Raw genomic sequence first — 25,433 nt, 5'->3', positions numbered from 1 at the left:
GGTGTGTTTGCTTAATTAAAGACAACAAAAATAAATAAGTTTCTTTCTTCCTACACTTCTTTTCTTTTCGATTGCTAGACGGAATATATATTTGAGTCGTTGTACTGCTCTGCTCAGCTCAGCTCAGCTGCCTCCTCAAGTTGTGCTGTGCGCTCTGTGAGAGATGCGTTGAACCCATCATTTTCACCATTGATTATTATTTGCATTTTTTGGGAAGCCAAACAGATCTTCCGCCATGGATGCATTTCTTCTTCTCAATCCACTTTTCTGTTTCCTCACTGCGGCATCATTCTTGGCGTGGTTCGCCCTCAAACGGCGTCGAACAAACCAGCAGCAGAGGGTGCAACCTCCATCGCCGCCGAGGCTGCCAATCTTGGGGAACCTTCACCAGCTAAGCGCGCTGATTCACCGCTCATTCCATGCCTTAGGCGCCAAGTATGGCCCGGTTATGCTGCTACACTTTGGCAGCCGGCCGGTGATCATCATCCAGTCATCGGCCGCTGCTGCGAAGATCATGAAAGCCCACGATCTTGTCTTCTCTGACAAGCCTACGACGAGGACTCTGAGGCAACTTTTCTATAATCACAAGAACTTATTCATCGCCCCTTACGGTGAATACTGGCGGAAATTGAAAAGCATTTGTGTTCTTCAGCTGCTGAGCCCCAAACGGGTGCAGTCTTTCCGTTTCATCAGAGAGGAAGAAATAGCGATTTGTTTTGAGAAGATCAAAGCCTGCTGCAGCTGCAGCTCCCCTGTCAATTTGAGTGAGCTGTTTACGTCGTTCACTAACGATATGACCTGCAGAGCATCCTGCGGAAAGAAGTACAGTGAAGGGGAAGATGGCAGGAGGTTTGTAAGGCTGCTAACAGAACTTATGCAGCTGGGGGGGAGAGTCAATGTTGGGGACTTTGTTCCCTGGTTGTGGTGGATTGATCGCATGACCGGATTTGACAGGAGAGTTGACAGGGTTGCTAAGGAAGTGGATGAGTTCTTGGAGATGGTAATTCAAGACCACCTGAATTCAAGAGGATTGGAAATTGGTGAGACTGGACATGGAAATCATGAAGACAGCGTTGTCAGAGTTTTGCTCAACGTTTACCGGGATAACACGATCGACAGAGATAGTATAAAGGCCATTGTCTTGGTAAGATCTTGCTCTTGTCCTGATTCTTGGTGTACATTTATTTTGAAATGTTTCTCAAGGAGTTTTAGAATGAGACCTGCAGGATATGATTGTTGGGGGCACTGAGACTACAGCTGCAGCGCTGGAATGGACGATGACAGAACTCCTCAAACACCCAAATGTGATGAACAAGTTGAAATGTGAAGTGAGAGCAATCCTGAAAGACAAGAATCACACCATAAGTATAACCAACGATGACTTGGAACAAATGCATTACCTGAGAGCAGTGGTGAAGGAAACCCTGCGCCTTCATCCCCCCATTGCATTATTGGCTAGGGTAGCACGACAAGATGTCGAGGTTATGGGATATGGCATTCCTGCTGGGACCATGGCCCTTATCAATGCTTGGGCAGTTGGTAGAGATCCTGCAACTTGGGATGAACCAGACACATTTAAGCCTGAGAGATTCATCGGCAGTTCAATAGACTTCAAGGGTGTTGATTTCGAACTGATTCCATTTGGGGCAGGAAGAAGGCGCTGCCCAGGAATTGGATTTGCCATGGCAGGTGTCGAGCTCCTGTTAGCTAATCTTATACACAAGTTTGAATGGGAATTACCTCGCTCGGAAGACTCGGACGCCACAGAACAACCTGGTTCTGTTACAGCAAGGAAGAATCCTCTTTTTGCTGTTGCAACTGTAGCTCAATTCTAGAAAGATTGAGACATCTTATTATCTATGAAAGCAATCACTGTCTATTCATATAAACAGATCTTCATTTAGTTCGCATCCATTGTAATGAATTCATGCCATTTGCAATGTGCTACTATACAAGAGGTGTGGGGTTAAGAGTCGAAAGATCTTTTAAGATGTTTCACTCTCAGTGGAGCTGAGCATCGCGAAGTACTCATGTATAGCTTCGCCTTCTTTTGTAACATCAATGTCGTAGTCTGAGTAAGCATCAGCATTTTGCAATTCACCAGTGAGCTCATCCTCCATTTCCACATCCCGCTCTTTGAGATCTTCACTGTGGTTCAACGGCGCGCTGCTTTCACCGCCTTCTATGTTGGTGCTGTCACCTCCTATGTCATTATCTATTCCATGAGGGACATGTGGTTGAACAGTCGGATCGGTTCCTTCAATGAATGCATATTGTGGAGCATTGAGCAGATAATTTAGTGCCTCTTCCTCATTACCAGCAAACATACGAAGAGCTGTATCCACTGAATACAGAAATACCAAACAAAGAAAGCAAAAACCCATCTTGTAAAACCAATGACATGCAGCCACAAAGAACATAATCAGCAGCTATACTAGGAAAATATATGCAGCTAAGCACCTGATCCTCTGTCGAAGCCCATGGATACAAGATTGTTACAGGCAGCGATTGTTGCTTTCCGCGATCTTTTGCTTTTCCTTGATATAATTTCATCCTGAGATATAAGCAGTAAAACTATAGGGGATTCCAACTAAATTTTATTGAGAAAGTATCTATATATATATATATATTTCGTATGATAACTGACTTGTAATTTAGAGTTCATTTCTGGATTTGTCAAGTCATCCAGGGCTTTTTGGGTGTCATTTTCATTTTGCCTAAGAGCTTCCGCAACTAGATCTTTCTCAAACCTATAAATCAGCACAACTATGAGCATATCACAGAAGACAAGTATCAATATGCAAAGAATTGCGAAGCATATTATGAGCCAAAACACCTATGAAGAAATTCATGTAGATTGAACTTAAAACAGTTCTTCAAAAGCAAACATAATTCAACCACCAGCAGTGTCGCACTTATTTTATTTGTTTTTATTTTTTCCATCATTATATATCTTGCATAAAGTTCACTAATGATGCAACTTCCTCAAGTTAACTTATTGTTCCAATTGCAAAGCCTACTTACCCCAGAGAGACCAATTCATTCAATAGTGCTATATCCACTGCTTTCCCAAGGGGCGTCGTTCCATATTGTTTCTGCTCCCTGCAGTTAAATGTTCAGAAATTATTGTACTTTCACTGCATAAGCATGATAAATAACAAAAACAAACCCACAATATTTCTTTCTGTCTTTGCCGATCCTCTTCCCGTTTTTGGGCCTTTTTTGCTCTCTCCTCAACAAGAAAATCAATTGCATTGCCAACATCCAAGTTGTTCATGCGAAGGGCCCTTTTTGCTTCACGTTCTTTATACCCCATACTCATTATGAAGGACAGGACATCATCTGGAACTTGAAGCTGTTGACAGAATAAAAAAACACAAAAAATGAGGGGGGGTTGAGGGATGATTCTTGAGGAAAACCGTTACAATAAAAGGTCAAGTTTTCTTTATCCCATTGTATTTTCACAGGCAGTTGCAATGAAAATAAAAGTATCCATTAAAACAATAAAAATAAAAAGCTTTTTTCTGTAATTGAGTTTCCTAATCCAAACCTGTTTTATATTTTTACTAACCACATATAGTGATCAGAATATGATATTCTAAACAATTATCAGCTGGATGAATAAAACTTGCATGTAATATATTCACATCCCTAATAAGAATCCTATTACCTTCAACCATATAAAAAATGTGTGACTTTCTACCAAACAAATGCAACTCTCAATCAAGCAGCATTTTTACTAATTGTGTTGTTGAATTCTGTAGCATCTTTGTCCAACTTAATACCAACACATCAGTTTGTTGTCTCTTTTTCTCTTAAGTCTCAAACCACCTTTAGATTTACATTGACTCACTTAGGAAGGGGTCAGAGACTTAGAGCCAAGATGTAGTTTTAGAGGGTATATTATATTTTGGAGGAGAAGGGCCGCATAGCTGCTGTGAGTTCTTTCCAAAAAGAAAAAGATAAATAACTTGTGAACATAAATTAGAAGTGAAGCAAAAATGAATCTATTCTTTCTAATGGTTGAAAAGAGTGATTTGGGCACTCTGTTTATCACACCATGTGTGTTCATACTTTACTATTTGAATTAACATATGGATAATGGCAACCCAGAAGAACCAAAAGGACAAAATAGTAAGGATTGTTAAAGATCAACCTGGTAGTATTTGGCTTGAGCCGAGGTCAAGGCATCCTTAGACTTCTTCAAGTAACCACTGTGATATGCAACAACTCCTTCTAACAGTTCCATTCTCAAGTGCCTGTGGATTGATAATGTCAACTTAAGTTAAAAGCAAGTAAACATCAAGATGGTGCAATAGCATAATAAATAGTAAAGTTATTCCGTAACATACAAAGCTAACTCAGGATATCGGCCTCCTTGCAGAATCCTCAAGCGAGCAGATTCTTTTCCATGAGCACGTTCAATACCTTCTCTGGCTTTTGCAAGTCGAACCCCTGCTACTGAGAGCCAAGTGATATCACGGAGCATAAAATAGCACCAAACCATGTCTATTTGAAGAATTGACACGTTGTCAACCATCTGGAAATGCAAACACAAACACGGGAAACACTTAAGATTCTTCCATGATATGAGCTCAAATGGTGGAGACTTGCATCAGCCAAAAGATAGAGGGGAAATATGTTTTCATCCCATTAAAGCCAATAACCTTACAAAGAAGCATGCTCACCTCTATCAATTTTGGGTCACACAGTGAGAAAGCCTCCTGCAGGAAGAAAATTGAATCAAGCAGGGATATCTTATTGAGTGCTTTGAATCTTGATTAATGATCTTCAAAGTATTACAAGCACATGTGGAATGATATTCAAAATTCACATTCCAACCTTTTCATGGCCCAAACCACAACCTCTCAAGCACATATAGAGAAGGCAATGCATAGCAATGCTAGTTGTAACATACTAACTACTTATTTACATGAGCAAGGAGATTGTTCATAACATACCTCACCCATGACGAGCACTTCTAATGCATCTCTATATTTTTGCCTTCTTATCAGAGCTTTTGCATTTGCGTGAAGCATAAGTCCCATCATTATTGCTCTGGTATATAAAAAGGACATTCAAGAACAAAATTATACTATGATACACCTTTCTAAGCTGAAACTAGTCTTTTATATCAATTTCTATCCCAAATTAAACAGCCAAGCACCAAGCTGCTTATCATAATTTTTTTTACCTTTGGTCAGTCTCGGATCCCAACTGCACTTTCTCTCCACTTTGATTTTCAAGCTCTAGATTGAAGTCCTCCACCGGCAATGAGCCATCTGCATGTCTGCCAGCCAACGCAGTGGCAGCAGCCCTGCAATTGTACTTATGTTACCAGAAGAACCAAAGAATATAAGGAAAACAATTTCCATCCTAAATAGATACTGAGAAAGGAAATCATGTTGGCTTTTTAAAATTTTAAATTATATTCCTGATGGCCAAACAACCAAGCAGTAGGAGAAAGTATCGGGAGAAGGAATTCGAATGGAATAAGATCGATTCATACATAAAACAGGGTTCTCTGTCTTCTCCATATTACAACATCTCTGAAGAGTCAATAACTTTATACGAGGAACTATTGAACTCAATCACCTGCACTTAAAATTTTTGTGGAGGTCTATCCTGTAGAGGTACTCAAATTGGTTTTACTAACATCAGCATGTGAAGTCAGCAGAAATAAAGAAGATGCAAAGGAAATAATACCAAGATTGTTTTTTTGTTTTTGTTACTACCTCATCATCAATCACATATAAACTGAACCGAAGAAGTTATAGATGTAGTTATTACACTATATCTCAGAGAAATTGTCTTTGTAAGAAAATAAACCATATGCAATGTAAAGGTAAAAACTTGTGCCTGATAGCCACCCCATTAAATAAATTTAAGGCAAAGCATCTACAGGATCATTACAGATCCCAAAACCAATGACTAAGGCAGTTCCATTCTCTAATTTATACAACACAGGGGTAAGACATAACAAAATGCTGGGAGTCGAAACTCGTTTCTCAAATTCATCTCAGAATCAAGTAATTCAATTTAGACGATAAATTCATCCCAAAATTATCTTTCCTAAAACACAAAGTAGATAACAAATGCATGATAGGACAGTGAACCGAGAACAACATTTGGCCATGTCATTAACTATTAAATTCTTAAAGTTTCCAACGAACCAAGACAATCGCGAGAAACATATGCACAGAACAAACAATTGCTCCAGGCAACACAGTTCTTAGGGAAACAAAGAAATCTAAAATAAACTGGATCATTTCAGAGCACGCACAGAGTGACAGGAAAACCCAATGACTCCTCTGAAAATAAAAAACCAGCGTGAATCAAAGCACAAATTTACGGTTACCTAATTCGGGAAAGGCGCTTGGACCGCTCCTCTTCGGCCAAGAATTCATCCTTGACGGATTTGCCGGCTTGATCGACGGAGACCTTGGAAGCCAATATTTTGGCATTGTTTTTCACCCCCAATTGAGTTAAATTTTCGGTGCCAGCGCCATCCCTCAAAACCCTGCCCGCGCATATAAGGTTTATGCACTGCGGCCCGCTGCTGCCTGATCGATTGGCCACCTCTTCCCTCAATTTGATCACTGTCCACTCATCCAACTCCACTTCCAGTACCCCACTCCACGCCCCGCCAATTCTCAGTTTCCCCATCCCTATTTCTCAAAGATCACTCACTGCCACTGCCTGAACGGAGTGCGATTATGCCGTCCCAATATATAGCAAACCAGCAGTTGGGATGAATGTGTTCGGCCGTTTCTTGGGGGCTACGGTGGACTGATTATATGGGATTGACTGGTGGCGAGTTCTTTAGAATTAATTTTACATATATTTAAAAAGTATTATTTAAAAAAAAAAGTATTATTGATTCACCAATTAATTTTTTTATAGAAAAAATATATAATATATCTAAATTAAAAGATTTTATTATTTTTTTTATATTAACAAGACTTTTCTTATAGTATTTAATATTAAAAAAAGGCCATAATTTCACTACCAAGCTTATAATAATACTACAAAGGTGTCCATATACGTAGAAGAGTGTTCGAGTTAGTTCTACTACAATGCCTCTACCAATGTAATGTCCGATGGGAAGCCCGCCCCGCGTACGGACAATCTTAAAACGTTTTACATTGCATTGCTCTCAATGCTCCGAACTCGGCTGCGGTGTCCTGAACGATCCGCCGGCGTAAAGCATTTTGTACACCGGGATGATCCGCAGAGTCAGCACGATGCTAAGCACAGCTCCGACGGTGCATACTCCGGCCAGAACGAGGAAAGTTAGCCGGAAACAGTTCGGACCCAAGCAGGTCGCCGAGTGCTGCCTCGCCGCCTCATTGTCGTACACGAATCCAGCCAGAAGACTTGAGAACAGGCACGCCCCGACCGGATTCCCCAGCGCTATGAAGCTTGATATCAAACCGAAGTTCTTAAGGCCGAAGAGCTCCGAAGCTGTGGGGATCATGATTGAGAATTGGAAGCCGTAGCAGATGCCGAGCAACGAAGTTGCAGCGAAAAGAGTGCCGTTGAGAGACGAAGCGAAGAGTAGATACGCGATCACCATTATCATCTGTGTGATCGTCATCCAGATGGTTCGAGGAATTGCTTTCGACCTGCATTTGATCTCCGATTTGTTAGAACAATCGAGCCTCGTAATAGTTTAACTTTTAGTTTATGCGACAGCGAACCTGACGAGATATTCGGAGACAATGCCACCGCCAAGTCGACCGGCGAAATTGCAGAAGCTGAAGAGGGACAAGAGGAGCTTCGTGTTGTGCACATACTGAGCGATTCCGATCTGCGCCAGGTTGTTTAGAACGGTGACGCCGGAACCAACGCCGACGAAGTATACCAAAAACAAGAGCCAAAAATCAGCTTTGATCAAAGCTTCAGAAAACGTGAAATCCTCCCCTCTTCGAGGTTTCCTCCTTTTCTTAACAGCCCCTTCACCCTCGGCAAGAAGCATGTCTATTTCAGACAGGCCATCACTCTCATTACAGCCGTGAAGACTGGCTGCCGACGAAGAAGCTTCCAGAAGGGCCTCAGCTTTGTCGGACTCTTGCAAAGAAGAAGACCGCATTCGATCAGACGCGCAGAACGTCATCTTGACAGGGACAGCGAGCGGAGCCATCAGAAGCAGCACCATGACGAGAAGTAAAGCGCATCCTACCGGAGCACTTATTGGTAGCATCTCGTCGAGTATCGTGGTTGTAAGAACATATACGCCGAGTAGAACACTAGCAACTTGAATGAAAACAAAATGCGAGTGCTCGGAAGGATTATCATCGCCGGCCGCCGGCGTGCACGGCTTAACGAAAAACATCATCATAAGACAAAGCATAGGAACTCCAAGCGCTAGGAACATCAATAGCTTTGTAGAAGAGTTGTTGAGCAGTACACTGTAAAGTTCAGTGAACACTGCAGCGCTGAGCCCACCGTAGCCTTTAAGAATTCCGGCGACCGTCCCCCGGCTCAGCGGGAAGTTTCTCATATTCGTGACCAGCACCGCCGTGCTGAACCAAGCACTGCTGTTTGTTGCAATACATAAAGCTAACCATAACTGCAATTACACAAATTATCCATCATAACCACCACTAGATCTACATTAGCCAAACAAATCGAGATGTAAGATTACTAAATTTAATCACTGCAAGGAGATATATAATCGACTGTTGTATCGATCTATCAAAGGGATAACAGGGACGAGAAAAGAAATTACCATCCAGTAAGGCATGGAAGCAACAGTTTGGCTAAGAGCGAGCCAGAGAACTCCATAGCCAAAGAAACAAGCGAAAGCTCCGATCAGGAGGACTACCCATGGAGGGAACTTGTTGCAGACCAGCCCAGGAAGAATGCCAACATTTTCACCAACATCATTCGCCACGCCCAGCAGAGTAAGCTGCCTCTGATTGAAACCCAGAACGGATTTCAGGGAGTGCGAATAGAGAGGGAAGTTGTATGAATTCCCCGCTGCAATCTGCACCCACACGGCGGCGCCCAGACCCACCCACGGCGGCCGAGTCCCACCTTTCAGGCTCAGCATCGCCTTCTCGTTAAAAGTTTTCGATTCCAAGCTCCCAAATCCCCAATTCTTCAATCCATTTGTTTCAGCCTCTTACGCTAGAAGTAAGCACGAATCCGGACCGGCGTCGACTTTAATTAATTGTTTTCTTCTTTCATTTTCTTGAACGGCGGCGGATTTGAAAACTTCCTTCTTTCTTTCCGCTGTATTAGGTAGGGTTTTGAACCTTTTTGGGGTTGGGTGTCAATAGGACAAATTGCATGCCTATATGTCTTAATTTCGAGATCCTGACGTGGGCCTTACTTCTTCTCCATTGTTGCTCGGCGTCAGAAACTACTTGACTATCCATGGAAATCCATCATAATTAAATTCTTACCACTTTCAGAAAACTTTAGGCTCCAGTTACTGTAACCTGCTTCTTCTGATTCTGGAAACTTGTTCTCCTAATAAACCAAGAAACTGAAAGCGATACAGATAATATCCATTTGAGGAAATGATACGTACAATGTATAAACCATCGACACGCAGCTTGGAGCTCTGCTTCTTCACGTGTATGATCTGCTTTTCTGTCTTTCTTTCTTCTTCTGTTCGGCAGTTTTTGATTTGTCATTTAACTTCGGCCGCCGCCGGCGACAAGCTGTCCTCGGAATCGTCATAGTTTTGTCTCGCTTCGGTTCAGTAATAAAAATCTACGTATGATTTGAAGAAACGCTAATATACACTTTAAAATATAATTAAAATGATTAATGGATTGGGCTTTGGTTAATTGAAAATTGGGCCCATAAGGCCCGCTCACTACAAAGCCCAGCCCATTAACAAATGCGTGTATTATATACACATATACAGCTGAGTTATGGAAGGGACGGTATAAGAACGCCTAGCTCTCGCAGCTCTGCCTTCGCCGCCGCTGCTATTCTTGTGTTAATTCGATTTCAGAATGAAGTTGGACGTAAACGCTTTGAGATATCTGTCCAAGGATGACTTCAGGGTTCTTACTGCCGTCGAGATGGGCATGCGCAATGTTTGTACCTTTTCGAATCGCTTTTTTTTTTTTTTCGTTTTCTTTTAGTACTGATGATGAATATAATTATTTAATTGATGGATATAGCATGAAATTGTGCCGTCGGAGTTGATTGATCGAATCGCGGCCCTCAAGTGAGTTTTTCTTTCCGCGAACTATGTGGTTTATCAGCGAGCAGTGCATATGATTAATCTGATTGAGGTTTATTGAGTTTGTGAATTTAGGCATGGCGGTACATATAAAGTTTTGAAGAATTTGCTGAAGAACAAACTATTGCACCATGACTCTTCCAAATGTGAGTTCCGTACTTCCTTCATTTGGTCGCTTTGCCTACCTTCATAATGTTCCCATGTTATTGAATAAGCTCACACACTCTTTTAACTAAGGTCGTCTGTCTGATATTATTCAATGTTGTATGGTGTTGGTGTAGATGACGGCTTCCGGCTGACATACTTGGGCTATGATTTTCTTGCAATTAAGACATTGGTTAACCGTGGAGTTTTTGCTTCTGTCGGTCGTCAAATTGGTGTCGGGAAGGAGTCGGGTATTATTTTATTTCGCTTTCTAGGGTTTTGTTATATATTTATACAGAAATTATCTAATGTTTCACCACCTATGCTCTATTTTGAAGATATATTTGAGGTTGCTACAGAGGATGGCACAGTTCTTGCCATGAAGCTACACAGGCTTGGTAGAGTATCCTTTAGAGCAGTAAAGTCCAAACGTGATTATCTGAGGCATCGAAGTAGCTATAATTGGCTGTACTTGTCAAGGCTAGCTGCACTCAAAGAATTTGCCTTTATGAAGGTGTCTGGTTTTTATTGATATTTTTCTAATTGCAATTTGCATTATTGGAAGAGATGGCCAAACTCATCTGCGTTAGAGTAGTCTTGTTACTGTTTGTTCCTTGTGCTGCAGGCTTTGGACGAACATGGGTTTCCTGTTCCACATGCTGTGGACTGCAATCGGCATTGTGTTATTATGTCTCTTGTCCAAGGCTATCCCCTGTGAGTATTATAAATAAATGGTTTTTTTTTACTCTGCAGATGATGTTCTTGTATTCTAAGCAGTCACCTGTGATAGATTCTCACTATTTGCTCTTAAAAATTCTTTTTAGTTGAAAACGTGTAGAATTGCATGTTGCAGGTAGGATCTTAACAGATGATAGATTGAGAATATTTAGCCAATGGCTTCTGATATTTTATCCTGCTCTCTGAAGCTAGAATAGTGGATGTCAGTGCCATTAAAATCCTGGCTAAATATAATGGGGTGAACTTTGATTCTGTTTTTGGAACGGTCAAGGGTTTAGATGAAAATTAGCAGAAACCTACTCTGTGTTTCATTTTTGTTTTGATGTCTTTGCGTTTGATGTTTTTAAGGTGAATATAGTTGTTGTATGGTATTTTGAATGGAAAAGAGTATTGGATGTAAATAAATGTAGAAGATATAAGTTTTACAATTTTAACTAAATAGTAAATATATATATATATATTAAAAAAACAAGTAAAGAAACCCCTAATGTGTAGCTAAATATATGTTTTGTTTTCTTGGTTTCGTGGTATTATATTAGGATATGCTATAACTCCTTTATTTTTAATTATATATTGTGGTGTTTGATGAATTTTTTCGCATTCCCCTCCAACTTCCTTCAAATTTTCAGAAGAGCATGAACAAAATATGAAAGTGTCACTTATTAGGTAGTAAATGGCATTCATGATTCTTGGATCATGACTGTATTTGACATTCTACTGCATTCAGTGTGCAGGTTAAGCAATTGCAAAATCCTGACACAGTCTTTGAGTCAATTCTGGGTATTGTTGTTCGTCTGGCAGAGCATGGGCTCATTCATTGTGATTTCAATGAATTTAACATCATGGTATGCTTCTGCAGCACAAATCACATATTTACTTTGTTTTATTGAACATTTCTGTCATATTTGTTCGGATTACTCTGCACCTTTGCTTTTTCTAACAGGTTTGATATGCTACCCTACATTCTTGTTTTCATTGTATAAGAATTTTTTTGTGTTCTCTTAAATTATTGATCTATTTTTCTATGAATCCCATTTCTGTTAATTAATTCCCCACCCCCACAGATAGACGATGATGAGAAGGTCACAATGATTGATTTTCCACAGATGGTTTCTGTTTCTCATCGAAATGCAAAAATGTATGACATGTTGAGCATCCCCTCAACGCCTCCTTTTATTATCTGCTTCTTAAAATAGGATTTATATCAGTTTTGTTTTCCTTGTTATTCAGGTACTTCGACCGCGACGTTGAATGCATTTTTAAGTTCTTTAGAAAGAGGTAAGTGCAATATTTCACAATATGCCTGAGTTTTTTATTAGCAAATGAGAAAATCTTTAGTTTAAATTATGCATTTCATAACAGTTACGACAGCATTTTTTTATTAGCCATCTTGTTAATTAGAGTAATGATTTCTTTTATTGGTTTAAAGGTGTCAGAACCTACTATATATTCGGTTCAACATGTGATATTGGGTTGACACTTTGTTTCCCTATATAGTAATATTCCCTCTATATTTGTATCTGTAATTCTTCTAGATTCAACCTCACATTTGATGAAGATGAAGATGAAGATGAAGATGGGGATGGAGATGTGGGCAGGGATGGTGATTCAGAAGAAGATTCAGTTGAAGGATGCCGACCTCAGTTTTCTGACATAAAGAAAGTTTCTGGTTTCCTGGACAAGGAACTTGAAGCAAGTGGTTTTACTAGGAAGGACCAAGATGATATAGAGAAGGTATAATAAGCATGTATATTCAATGGCAGTTGGCAGGCATGAAGTTTTGGTTGTTAAACTTGCTTGTTTTTTCATATCTACAGTTTGTTGATGGTGATGTTGAGAAGGATCATGGATCTGATTGTGGAGAAACTGATGAGGAGGATGTTGTGGATCAAATAAATGACACAAGTGCAAAACGTTTGGAGTCCTTGAACTTGGTTGGGGAGGTAACTATATCAAGCTACCGTGTACATTATATACTTTCAAAGTGGTCTTTTTAGCTATTTAGGTTGTAAATATCAGCCATCATCAATAGGACACAGTAATTACATTTTGTATGGCTGGCAATCTGTTACCTAATATTATGTTATCAAATACCTGTAAATTTATGTTATTAACTCTGAACATTACTTGCGGAATTAGCTAGTGGAACTGTTTGCACATTTTTAAAGAAAGATGGTGGTTTTGCAGGAATATCTACTTGCAACAAACTCAGAGGGCAGCAATAATATTGGAAATGCAGATTCATCCATCCAAAATGTACATAAGCCTATGGTAGATAGTCAGGAAGGCGACAACAGTTCTGAGGTTGATAGAAAAGCCGAGTCCAGTCAGAATTCTAAAGAATCCGAAGAAGAAGAGGAAGAAGAAGAAGAAGATCCTGAGCTTACAAAACGTTTGAGTAAACAACGACGAACAGCCATCAAAGCTGTACAGGGGAGAAGAAAAGTAATACCATCTAGAAACACTTACAAGGACAAAGGTGGGAAGTCCTCTCATAATTCCAAGATTCAGAAGCAATTAAATAGCTTCTGGTGAAAGAAACTTCACTTGCCTTATATATCAAGATGATGATGATGTAGGCCTGCTATGTTGTTGCAGGCAAGGTTGCCTTCAGATTTTGGGGGACGTTTTATACCAATGTATGTACTCCCTATATTTTTTATAATATAGAATCTACTTTGAAATAGGTTGTATTTATACGTATTTTAATTTTATTTTTAACTAAATAGAGATTAATATGACAATTTTTTATTTAAAATCTTTGATATTTTACAGGAATATATAACTGGTTGATTAGTGTTGAACAAAATACAACTCAGCAGCTATTTGAAATGTTGCTAGAGTTCTTTGTGTTAGATCTTTACAGAAAAAAGATTAATGTGATTAAGGATCTAGAGTCCACGTTTCGTTGTATTCCATCAACATATATTAATAGAGCATTGATTTACTAAAGCAACCATATACCAAAAATTTGTATAGAGCAAAGTGAATGAATGTAATCCCGTAAGGTATGGCCTGGTGGTGTAGGAATTAGACTTGTGACCGACCTCATTTGCGGGTACTAAATTCGGCCGAAAGTTTACCCAATGCGCACGCACTTTCGAGTAGCAGCCCCACATCATCCAAAAAAAGTGAATGAATGTAACTGTGACAAGTTTTGTTTTCAACTATACACACATATATTTATTGATAATTGATCAAACAACACAAATTATTTAACTTACAGTACCATTTTAAGTTTTTAACACTAAGAACTGCATCAGTCAGTGACATGAAATACATACAAAATTGCATTCTTTATAGGGGAATTTTGCAACATTCAACCAATACTAACTATTCTGAAAATAATGCATTCCCGTCCCATAAGAACGGTATGGTGGCGTGGGAAATAAACTTGTGACCGTTAGGTTATGGTAGTGTGGAGAGTAAACTTGTGACCGCTAGGTTATCTAACTTACCTTGTCGGGTCTAATTTGCAGGGCACTTTGACTAGTTCCGACAAGCATGGAGAGACTATTAAAAAATATTTAATCTAATGTATTAAACCGAAAACTCGAACTACAAAATGAACTTTCACAGATTACATCTCATATTGTTCTCAAAGGCCTATACTTTGCTCTTGTAGATTAAGAAGTTCAACAACATACCATATTTTAATAGCTAGATCACACTTACAAAACATACAATAAACGAAAACCACAAAGCAAATTCGATAATACTTGAATATTTTAAAGAACCTTTCTACATTATATATTAAACTGGAAATATACTGATAACTTAGAACTGTTCAAGAACTCATTAGAGGAATTCAGAATACAAGAACATTTCACCAAAAAAAACACGATCGCTTAGGGATTCAGCCCTCTTAAGAATGAAAGTGTCTACCAACAAAATCAATCGCCCTTTCTCCGGAAGGAGCAGCCCTCCGTGAGCCTGGCACGCCCGCCTGTCGGCTGGCACAGCACCGTCTGGCAGTTGCCGCAGACCACGACCGTTTGTGAATGGCTGAACACAGTTGTGCTGAATTTATAGCACGCATACACATAGATTAGCAGAAAATCAATTTTATTATTATTATTACTTTGCCACCAGGAAATTCTGTCTGAACAAATCATGTAGATTTTTCATTTCGAGAAAATTCAAATAGCAAAGTAACTTACATGTTAAAGCAACCCTGGCACTTCACATCCTACAGTAACGAGAGCATATTAATAGGAAAAATGAGAAATTCAATAAGCTGTAAAAAGAAGATAAGGACCGAATGTAAGAGTACCATGAAGAAAGAATTTGGGGATTGAACGAGACGCTTGAGCTTGTGCTTCCTCTTCTCCAGCTCCGCCGGCGGGTTGAGCAAATCATAATCGTTTGAGAGAACCTATTCACAAAAAACAACGAATTGGTTCAATCACCCATGAAATCGATTAACGCTGAGACAGATATTCACAGCAGGCATCACGAATTTACCATCTTTGATTCGAAGGAGGGGTGCCGAAGATCGGAGACGCAGTGAGAAACTGAAGAGGCGAATTGAGGCTAGGGTTTTGTCCTCAGTGTTTGTTCTGTCATATATATATTTATGCAGAGCTAGTGTGGGCCACCTCTTTTAACCAGCTCAGCCCAGGCCCAGCCCAGTTTAAATTAGCCCAGGTCTACTTTTATTTTAACAAGCCAGAATTGGACTTGACCCAGCTCTCTTAAGCTCTATTATACCTGGCCCTTAGGGTTTAAAATAGCCCATTTCTGTCGTTGGGCCGTAGCTATACATTTCAATGGGCCAAATATTTGAAGGAACACTGAACTATCAAATCGAACTTACTCAAAATTGAAAAAAAATTGTCCTATGGTGTGCCCACTTTATATTTTTTTTATTGTATTTTTTTATATTATATTAATTATTAATTTATTAATTTTTTGTTATAAATAGATACATATTTTATATATTGTGTTGATATGTATAATTTTTTTAATAATATTTATAAAAACAAAGTGAAGGAACATGAAAATTAATAGTAGGATGCTAATTGCTTAATTGGGCAAGACCAAACATTTTGTATGGGAAAAAAATATCAAAAAAACTGTCGGAATATCAAAAAATAAATACCCAAGCACACAGTCAAAACTGCAACACGTTCTTTTGTATGTTAGATCCGCAAGCATAAAAAAACTTGAAGGATTTGTCAATGCAGTCTCAATGGAAAATTATAGATCAGAGAACACATACTGTCAAAGACCATAAATAGGAAAAACACTAACCCCCAAGAGAATACTTCAGTTTGATGTTTTAGCCACAGAAGATTTCTTCTTCGAGTCTTGTTTTTTATCAGAATCTGCAGCCTTCTTCTTATCCTTTCTTTCGCGCTTCTTCAAGGCAGTCATCCGTGCTTTCAAAATTGTCGCATAACTAGACTGAAAGCGTTGATGTTCCTTCGGACCAACCTGTGATCCCAATGAAGAAAACATAAATGCTTTAGTGGCGATCATTCTCGACAATAGCAAGAAGCCATTGACAAAGTACAGAAACAGAGCGTCAAATCATTTTGTAAGGATTATTTTCACAATGCAATCACGACAATAAATGAGAGGTTTTGTGTTGAGACTCGCAGACTGCACCTTATGACACCATAAAATATAACATAAGAACCATTACCTACAGTAACATGGTAATTATTTAAAATCATATGGGCATAACAACCATAACACCATAAGAATCATCTTCGTATCTCCAAAGGAGTAGATTGCTATGGGCAACATTAACACAAAGGAAAAAATAAAAAATTGTGAATATTTACCATAGTTGAAATATTCTTTTTGCCATCGGTTGCACGAATCAGGCACTTATACTCAATCTTCTCCCCTGCTGTCTTCATCTTATTTCTTTTGACCTTGGATTTGTCAGAAGCTGGAGATATGATGTAAAAACTATCATGGCTTCGTCAATTTCCCACAAAACAGCATCAAAATAAGCATTTGTACATTCACTAAAGTTCTTCCAGGAGTAAAAAGTTAAGATAGATAAGAGAACTGACAATGCTTCAATGTAACCCACACAGACCCCTTTTCTGTAGTCCTCTCAAACATGTTGGTAAGTTCATTGAGGAATGGATCAGGCTGCAGACGTACCTGGAGAATATATATATATATATATAATATAGTAAAAATTAGCAAAATCTAAAACTAATTTTCTGATAAAGATAAGAATTTACAAAGTGGATACAATACTTCTGAAGCAACTGTGCTATTTGACAAAGCAAACAAAAAAGATATACCAGATCAGACATTTAACAGAAATGTTACCGTGATTCCCCATTGTTAATTTCCTGGTCACGAAAAACGACTACACCAACCAGTACATAACATACATGTGCAGGCACAAGTTCAATACAGATAAAGCATGAATAAATGAGTAAGAAAGAGATGGTTTCCCAGAGCTCAAGACACAATTTAAAATGTGTTCTCTACCACCCCTAATTCATGTTTCCAATACCACAGCAACCCCCCAATGGCAAATGCAAAAATAAAAAAATAAAAGTTTGTGTTTGTTTGGATGATTTGTTTGTATTTCTACTATTCACAATTTTTTTATTGTCCAAAACATCAAATCAAATACCTTTTTTTTTTTATATTACACTAAAATTAATTTTACATTTAAAACATCACATTATTTCTTATTTATATCAAATCAAACAACTATTCAAATTCAAAATTTTACAGATCAAAATCTCCAAACAAACACACCTTGGTACAGTAAGTTTAATTTGCATTCGAACAACAATGTGACTACTCACCTATTAATATTCACCATTAGAAAATGATAGTAGGAATTTTAAGATCCACAATGAATAACTTGTTATACAGATATCCATGAGGGCTAGCAACGCAAACTTTAAATAACACTGATTCATGAATTAAGATTTAAAATGTGCCTTTTGAAGAGCTTCCATGAAGAAAGCCAACCTCAACGCCCTAAATAAGTTTCAAAACATCTAATAAACTAAATATACAATTACACAAAAGTAACTCACAGGATACACATTTCAACAATTATCTCAAAGATTAATATATCCAAACTCAATTCTATTCATACTCATCTTTCAATAACTCTTAAGCCCTAACATTAATCAACTTGCATACCTATCATCATCAAATGAATACAGCTTATTTGATAATTAAAACATATAAACTTAATAAATCAAATATCTATACAATAATTTTCACATAATTAAGTAAAATTAAAATCAACAATAACATAAGAAAGACATATGAATCAAAGCATAAGGCATTGATCCATAATCCACACTGGCACATGTACCCAAATTGACCTTCCTACATTCTATCGATTCTTAAGGTTAATATAATTACAATACAACATTCCAATCAAACACGCTAAGAATATCGTGGCCCTCGGACTAAACACACGAGATTTCAAAGTTATAAAAAGGAATTCAATACCAGATGGAGAAAATTACCATTCTGCTTCCTCTGGAGGCCCAAAGAAACTACGGCGCAGTTTAAGGCAGATTCTTTTCCTTTCTTCACGGTTTCCTTGACAGAAAGTAGCCCCTTTAAAATATCGATATGGATCCCCAATAGAACTGCACCGGTAACAAATAAGATAATTCACAAAAAATTCAACAAATCTGCCCATAACTTAGATCAGTAGAGCAGAGGATATTGAGCACATCTGAGCATACCGAAAGGCAAAGGAACCAGAGCACCACCGGCGACGGAACTGGGGAAACTAATAAAAAGAAACTGTGTTTGCAAAAATATTTTCTCAGGGTTTTGTATAAAAAAATAAAAAAACTATATAATACGTGCAGTTTTTATTTATTAACCGCTCCCATCCCAATTGACCCGAACGACTTACCCATACCCGCTTCATTATATAGCAAGAGCTGTTTGTGCGGGGGTTTGAATTTTAGATTGAGATTTGAATAGTAAAAATTTTGAATTTAAATAGTTGTATGATATAATATAAATAGACGTTGATACGATGTTTTGAATGTAAAATTGATTTTTAGTATAATATAAAAAATAAAAAATAGGTATTTGATTTGATATTTTTAGAAAAAAAATGGGATGAATAATTAAATTTAAATCCAATCCTCCAAACAAACACACCCCGAAAAATAAAATAATAGTTAGATATTTTTAGAAATTTAATAAATAATTAAACTGAATGAAAATTTAAAAAAAAAATCAATAAAATCAATAGTTTTTATTGTAAATAAAAATTGATTGAATGATAATATTTAAGTATTAATTTTTTTTATTTATTATTTTTACTTTGTTAAATTTGGTGACGTGATAAATTTATAACTAAGTATTTGAAGAATACCATTTTCAAAAACTAATTGCCCAAATCAGCTGTCATTATTTTAAAAATTATTACGAAAATCATATCATGCTAATCATAACATAACATCAAATAATCGGCCTTCTCTAGCGTTTTTTTTTTTTTAAATAAAATATATTTTTTATTATGTAATATTTTTATATAATTATATTATTAATAATGTTGTTATAATCCAACGAGTAATCACAAGAAGGACCCCCTCCTCCTATATATAGAATGAGAATCTAGTTGTTTTATGGGATAAATGCACTTTTAAGCATCATAAACTTATAGTTTTCATCTGATGGACTGAAACAACTCACAAAAGACCTCAATGAATACAAAAGCACCTAAAGAATATAATGAATGCGGATCAAGAAACTACCCTAATCCAATCCAAACGGTATCACAAATTTGACACCAGGTGGACAATATCTTAAGATCAAAAGTGATTTTTTGGCATATATAATCATCGTCATCATCATCATCATCATCTATCTATCTTGCACTTTCTCTTCTTCTGTAGCTTTTAATTTCACCATCATACAGCATCTTCATGTGATCCATGCAAATTAAGTATTGCCAATGGCTAGCTTACCCTAACTCCTCAACAGTCCCTCTCCAATGGCTGGCTGTGCCTCCTTGCTAGTAGCCCACACGCGACTCACGTGATGCTCCACACACACACACACACACACACATATATACTGACAACCGCCATTGACAACCACGCCCCTCTTCACCGAGCTACCTTCCAACCACTGTTCATTTACTGCACATCGTTTTCGTGCATCATATGGCCACTCATCACTACCAATCAACACCAACAAAACAAATTTCTTGTGAACTAAGACTTCTCCCTCTCTCTCTCTCTCTCTCTCTCTCTCTCTCTATATAGGATAGCCGCGAATGTAGGCTTCAAGGTCAATTTTAATCAAAAAAGAATCAAAGAGGAAGACAAAACTATGGTCCCAAATAGAGGAACTCGAAGACTATCCTTGGACATGGTCCAAAAGGGCTCCTCGGATAAGCTCCCCGAAAGGAGCATATTCAACTACATGGATCTCATAAGGTTTCCCAACCATCTCACTGCTGCTTCCACCGAGGTTAACGAGATCGAGTGCGAGTGCTGTGGCCTTTCCGAGGACTGCACCGGCGCCTACATTCGTGGCACCAGAGCTCGATTCTACGGAAAATGGGTGTGCGGCCTGTGCTCCGAAGCTGTCTGCGAAGAGTCCTACAAGCTCGGAGGCATTCGAGACATTGTGCAAGAAGAAGCTCTGCACGCACACATGAGCGTGTGCTTGGAATTCAATAGAACCATCCGCGTCAACCCCGCGATGTCGCTGGCTTGCGCCTTGGCCCGACTCCTCAGATCGAGGTCCCAGAGGAATCTGTGACTTCTTACCTTACTTCCAGTTCAAGTGTACACACAATCTCACCAATGTTTTGATTTGCTGCATAGAAATTTCTCTCTCAAATCTAAATATGAGGATGAGTGTGAAAATAACTGGAATACTGAAATATGCAGAAATACAGATAGGAAGCTTTTCATACATAAAACAATCACCTATCAGGTCCAACTAAGACATATATATAGTCCTCGACCATGCCACAATATATATAATATATATATCCAGACAATATATAAATTTCGAAGTAGCTTTGCATATTCTTACAAGGATTTAAAGCATAAGCTATCACAGTTGCTGTAGGCAAGGCAAAGGATCAATGTTCCGAGACAACTGAAGCTCAAACTAAAGAAGTAATCCCACGGCCGTTAGTTCTCCCATTTTTGTCCGGCTAACTGTGTCTGTCTAAGGCATTGGAACAAATACACAAAAGTGCACTTCGGGTAACTGAAATGCCAGCTAGGCCGTCTTGTCACCTGCACCACTATTGATCCCGAGATCAGGTTGGCATTCCTGACCCCAAAAGCGCGGTGAACAAGAGTTTTGACTGAAGAACCTTACCTCTTGCGCTTGCTCTTTTGAGAGGTGGAAGACGAGGGATTGCTGTGCCAGTTCCTTTTCCGTTGATTGATGAACCAATTGTTGATCTGCTTCAGTTGCAGCCCCGTCTCCTGCACCAGCCGTGCCTTGTCTTCCTCCTACAATCATATATACGTTATACATTTGTGAGATTACAACATTGTTTCGATGATTTAAGGGATGTAAATTGTAATAATGCAGCGCAATGGCTGGCTATCTTACGGTGGGATAAGGCCACTTGGAGTGAGACTGCCACCACGCTTTCAAAACGGATGTGGTGTCCCCGGGAAGTTTCCCTGCCCTTCTCTTCCGGAGAATTTCTTCTCTTATGTCGACAATCTTCTCCTTGTAACCCTGTAAAGAAGGGAGCATATATGATCTGGAGTAATATGAACTAAAGAACAAGCTCTTCTAAATCAAACTACCGATCAATGAGTTTTCATGTACCTGTTTGAGCTCATGTTTGAGTTCTTGCCTCACGCGTTCCATTAAGGATCTTTCGCTTTCGGTGGGGACAAGAGGACCAAATCCCATACTGTCTGGTCCATCCAGGCTGTCATCAACAAGATTCATTTCACTGTCTGCATGGTCCTCATCGTCGTCAGACATGGTTGCTCCTGTGCCTTCACCAGGGGCAACCCCTGTTGAAACGTGACAAAAGAATCACAAGACAGATCAAATTGCAGCTCATCCCACGAAGATCCAGAGAGGGATGATTAAGGATAAAAACAAAATAGAGGTTATGAATTGAATGTCTAAGTTATGATGTATACGTATAAATACATTTAAATGACAAGTGATACAAATAGAGATGAAGTAATCTGTTCCTTCATCCAAAGACTCGACTGTTACAATGCTGATGGAAAGCAATAAGGTATTCATTGTATCAGGAATAGTATAACAACTCTGTGTGCAACAGCAGATGCAATAACGCGCGAGGCGTTGAACCAGATGTTAATATAACCTGTCAAGCTTTGCAATGATTGCTCAAGCTCCCAACATGCCATGACTGCTTCCATCGCATGGACCCGAACATGTTGTTGCAATTGTTCTTTAAAAGTGGATAGCAATAAAACATAATGTGTCTGCAACATGAAGAAGGGAGAAGAGATATCATAGAAAATTATTAACATCAAAGCTTAACAAAACAGATCATAATTCGGAAAAAAAAAAAAAGGTTTTGCAAGAAAACACCAGTAAAAAATCTTTATGCCACTAGATACTGCTTCTGATAATCAATATTACTTTTGAGGAGAATTGGAATTCTAGAAGCACATGAAAGCAAGCAGTAAGTGGGGCTAAATCAAGAAAGAGATTCTCCAAAGCACTAAAATATAGATTTTTGATTCAAATATAAGTGATTCCTCTTCTGATGAAACAATCAGATATTCCTACTCGTATTATGGAACTAAACTCCTGTCCTCTTCCATTCAAGAATCATGGCACAAATAAATATCAAAAGAAAGGGAAGCACCCCACACAAGCAAGGACCCGTTGATATTTGTGGTTATGACTCATGGTAAAGCAACAGTAAGATTCGATGCCGGTTGCAAAAATAAGCAGATTGGATATAATCAAACCTAAAGGTGAAATGAGTTCGGATTCTTGGTTTAAACTTTGTAAAACCACTAGCTCTTTTCCTAATCTCTAGAAACCAATCTGGGCAGATTTATATACCAACAATCAGTGTCTTAGGCTCTAGGCTGTCGGAATAGCAGTAGGCAGCTTGCCATATTTATCAAGTATGAATATCATAAATTAAGGGAGCTAAGTGGAAAGCAATAAGCTTATCAAATCTCCCTCTAAAGCTTTTATATATTCATATTGTTGCATAATCATTTCACAGCTGCAGAAACCAGCAACAAATAAATCCAGACAACTCGACATAAACTCAGGCCAGAAATATGCAACCTATTTGAACAAGTCTTTTAAGGTTTGTCCTGAATTACATAAGATGGAATGACAAGGAAGACAGATCATGTAATTCTTGAATCAAAGTTCCCCTGATAGGCTCTCGGACACAGTTCATATAAGAAGATTCAAAACTGAGGGATTCATTTTTAGAGATGTGAGCGTTTTATGTAAAACCTGCAGATTTGCTAGAAATCAATATAAGGTAAGACAAAACACATAGTGGAATCCGTGGTAAATTCAGCAAATTGGAGAACCCTACCTCAGGAACACGAAAGAAGTGTTTATAAATGCCCAATAAATCAAGGAAACAGAATCAGCGATGGACAAAAACGATAGGAATAATTGAGGTTCACGAACAGAAAGAATAATCAGGAAGAAATTAATTGGAGGAGTGGGTGCAGCGTACCATGAAGTGGTCGAGGTCTTTATCATCAAGGGGCGGCTGTCCATGGCCGAGAACGGAGTACTTAGCCACCACTTGGTGGGACTGCGCCAGCTGGGCGTCGATCCTGGGCAGCTGGTCCACCGGCGTAGCGATGCGGAGGCACGCCACGTGTGCCGACAGCAGCTGCTCGTACAGCGGGTGGTTCAGGATATCCGCCTTGCACTTCTCCTTCTCCCAGTTGGTGTTTCCGCCGCTGCTGTTGTCCCCGCCGCCGCCCCCGCTGTCCTGGCGGTGATCGCCGTTCTCCGGCGGAGTGTGGGGGCTCGGTTGACTTTGGGTGGGGAGCCACTGGTGGTGGATGGCGGAGTTGGTGTTGAGCCAAGCCGTGGTGGGCGGCGGCTTGTCGTCCGGGTGGTCTGGGAGGATTGAGCGGAAGGCCGCGGCGGTGGTGGAAGAAGGGTGGGGATGGTGATCGGAGGAGTAGCGGGGAAGGGTGAGGGGAATTTCCGGGTGGAGGTGATGTTGGTGGTCCTGGAATGCCATGTTTGGATTACCCTAGTTTCAGAAGTCCTTATGAACATACAGTGACCATATATCTCTATTACAAGGACTTGCAGACAAACAGGGAAGCTGGTGTTGACAACTGAACCCCTCCCTCCCTCTCTCTCTCTCTCTCTCTCTCTCTTGAAATTTTATGAAGAAAATGAAAGTAACCTCTCCCTCTCGGCCCCCCTTTATATAAATCAATTATAAAAATAATTATATCATAATTATAATATAATAATAATAATAATCTATATGAGTCTGTGAGAGTACTACATAAAAGAAAGAAATTTACAAGGAAGGAGTAATTAAAAGTACAATCATGTCAGCACAGGGTACAGCACCGGCAATCAGAGGGAAATGAAGCGCGTCCAGATTCCAGAACAGACCCAGAACCAGAAGCAAGCAGGGAGCGATGATGATAATAATAAATAAATAATCGAAACAGACGATACGACGGCGTATAGTGAGGGAAGAGCCGCCACGTCATCCCGACCCGATGATTTTTATAACCCCAATATTGCTCCGTCCGCCAACTGTGCATATATAAATTAAATAAATAATGCAATTTGGTGTGTCAAATGGAATGAGACAAAATAAGTGGATGATTGATTTGGTTTGGTAATATGTAAAGAGCAGAGCAGTAACATATAATAGCATTTATTAATGAACATTTGTCAATTATTACTATTAATAAAAATAAAGGTGATTAATGAAATAAAGAAATAGTAATTAATTTGGTTGGTGTAGGTACAAGTATAAGTAGACGTAGAAGAGGAAATGAAATGAACGTCGTGTGCGAGGGGAGTGAAATGACCGGTGCTGCTGATTGACGCTGGGGTACTGCTACGTCCTTTCTTATTATTATATATTATTATATAATAAAAATAATTATAAATTAAAATTATTTATTTATTTAGAATAAAAAAGATTAATAAAATAAGTGGAACAATAAATATAAAAAAATAGTACAATAAGTGGGACAGTGGAGTATTATGCTATACTTCATACATTTAGGGTGTGTTTGTTTGAAGGATTTTGATGGATTTTTACTATTTATCCAATTTTTTTTCCCCTAAAAATATCAAATCAAACACCTATTTTTCATTTTTTATATTATACTAAAAATCAATTTTACATTCAAAACATCACATCAAACCCTATTTATATCACATCATA

At 38.7% G+C, this 25,433-nt stretch overlaps 8 protein-coding genes across 9 annotated transcripts; 3 read left to right on the top strand and 5 right to left on the bottom strand.

Moving 5' to 3' along the window:
* The first annotated feature begins 235 nt into the window (after positions 1 to 235).
* LOC127251535 (cytochrome P450 736A117-like) lies at positions 236 to 1,835 on the top strand. The gene is made up of 2 exons (XM_051275266.1): positions 236 to 1,144; positions 1,227 to 1,835. The coding sequence occupies exons 1-2, from the start codon at positions 236 to 238 to the stop codon at positions 1,833 to 1,835; spliced, it is 1,518 nt and encodes a 505-aa protein (XP_051131223.1).
* On the bottom strand, positions 1,830 to 6,817 carry LOC127251839 (uncharacterized). The gene is made up of 11 exons (XM_051275746.1): positions 6,359 to 6,817; positions 5,195 to 5,317; positions 4,962 to 5,058; positions 4,689 to 4,724; positions 4,353 to 4,540; positions 4,157 to 4,259; positions 3,174 to 3,355; positions 3,025 to 3,102; positions 2,648 to 2,750; positions 2,461 to 2,554; positions 1,830 to 2,344 (listed from the first exon to the last, which is right to left on the bottom strand). The coding sequence occupies exons 1-11, from the start codon at positions 6,664 to 6,666 to the stop codon at positions 1,986 to 1,988; spliced, it is 1,671 nt and encodes a 556-aa protein (XP_051131703.1). The 5' UTR covers positions 6,667 to 6,817; the 3' UTR covers positions 1,830 to 1,985.
* A 158-nt stretch (positions 6,818 to 6,975) lies between these two features.
* Positions 6,976 to 9,715, bottom strand: LOC127251841 (protein NUCLEAR FUSION DEFECTIVE 4-like). The gene is made up of 3 exons (XM_051275747.1): positions 8,732 to 9,715; positions 7,701 to 8,572; positions 6,976 to 7,625 (listed from the first exon to the last, which is right to left on the bottom strand). Exons 1-3 carry the CDS (start codon positions 9,053 to 9,055, stop codon positions 7,157 to 7,159), a joined length of 1,665 nt encoding a protein of 554 aa, XP_051131704.1. The 5' UTR covers positions 9,056 to 9,715; the 3' UTR covers positions 6,976 to 7,156.
* Positions 9,716 to 9,895: 180 nt separating this feature from the next.
* On the top strand, positions 9,896 to 13,770 carry LOC127251846 (serine/threonine-protein kinase rio2). Its single transcript, XM_051275753.1, has 12 exons — positions 9,896 to 10,055; positions 10,143 to 10,189; positions 10,280 to 10,350; positions 10,486 to 10,599; positions 10,687 to 10,862; positions 10,974 to 11,062; positions 11,814 to 11,931; positions 12,151 to 12,224; positions 12,317 to 12,364; positions 12,622 to 12,820; positions 12,904 to 13,029; positions 13,274 to 13,770. Exons 1-12 carry the CDS (start codon positions 9,972 to 9,974, stop codon positions 13,619 to 13,621), a joined length of 1,494 nt encoding a protein of 497 aa, XP_051131710.1. The 5' UTR covers positions 9,896 to 9,971; the 3' UTR covers positions 13,622 to 13,770.
* A 908-nt stretch (positions 13,771 to 14,678) lies between these two features.
* On the bottom strand, positions 14,679 to 15,715 carry LOC127252134 (40S ribosomal protein S27-2). Its single transcript, XM_051276181.1, has 4 exons — positions 15,551 to 15,715; positions 15,360 to 15,461; positions 15,247 to 15,275; positions 14,679 to 15,106 (listed from the first exon to the last, which is right to left on the bottom strand). The coding sequence occupies exons 1-4, from the start codon at positions 15,551 to 15,553 to the stop codon at positions 14,980 to 14,982; spliced, it is 261 nt and encodes an 86-aa protein (XP_051132138.1). The 5' UTR covers positions 15,554 to 15,715; the 3' UTR covers positions 14,679 to 14,979.
* Positions 15,716 to 16,202: 487 nt separating this feature from the next.
* Positions 16,203 to 18,908, bottom strand: LOC127252133 (signal recognition particle 14 kDa protein-like). Its single transcript, XM_051276180.1, has 5 exons — positions 18,778 to 18,908; positions 18,553 to 18,678; positions 17,113 to 17,206; positions 16,876 to 16,985; positions 16,203 to 16,522 (listed from the first exon to the last, which is right to left on the bottom strand). The coding sequence occupies exons 2-5, from the start codon at positions 18,553 to 18,555 to the stop codon at positions 16,355 to 16,357; spliced, it is 375 nt and encodes a 124-aa protein (XP_051132137.1). The 5' UTR covers positions 18,556 to 18,678; positions 18,778 to 18,908; the 3' UTR covers positions 16,203 to 16,354.
* A 1,517-nt stretch (positions 18,909 to 20,425) lies between these two features.
* On the top strand, positions 20,426 to 20,821 carry LOC127251534 (uncharacterized). The gene has a single exon (XM_051275265.1). It carries the CDS (start codon positions 20,426 to 20,428, stop codon positions 20,819 to 20,821), a length of 396 nt encoding a protein of 131 aa, XP_051131222.1.
* A 126-nt stretch (positions 20,822 to 20,947) lies between these two features.
* On the bottom strand, positions 20,948 to 24,413 carry LOC127252131 (homeobox protein knotted-1-like LET12). Of its 2 annotated transcripts, none has more exons than XM_051276179.1 (6): positions 23,733 to 24,413; positions 22,377 to 22,497; positions 21,860 to 22,053; positions 21,635 to 21,766; positions 21,395 to 21,531; positions 20,948 to 21,309 (listed from the first exon to the last, which is right to left on the bottom strand). In XM_051276179.1, the coding sequence occupies exons 1-6, from the start codon at positions 24,252 to 24,254 to the stop codon at positions 21,306 to 21,308; spliced, it is 1,110 nt and encodes a 369-aa protein (XP_051132136.1). In that variant the 5' UTR covers positions 24,255 to 24,413; the 3' UTR covers positions 20,948 to 21,305. The 2 variants fall into 2 exon arrangements, with proteins under 2 accessions (XP_051132136.1, XP_051132135.1); XM_051276178.1 differs by having other exon boundaries at positions 20,948 to 21,317; positions 23,733 to 24,412.
* Between the last annotated feature and the right edge of the window lie 1,020 nt (positions 24,414 to 25,433).

This window comes from Andrographis paniculata, unplaced genomic scaffold (genome assembly GCF_009805555.1).
Source record: "Andrographis paniculata isolate CXL003 unplaced genomic scaffold, ASM980555v1 Contig45END, whole genome shotgun sequence".
NCBI classification, from domain to species: Eukaryota; Viridiplantae; Streptophyta; class Magnoliopsida; order Lamiales; family Acanthaceae; genus Andrographis; species Andrographis paniculata.
Note: the sequence above shows the minus strand (reverse complement) of the source record. Positions and strands in the feature narration are given on the sequence as shown.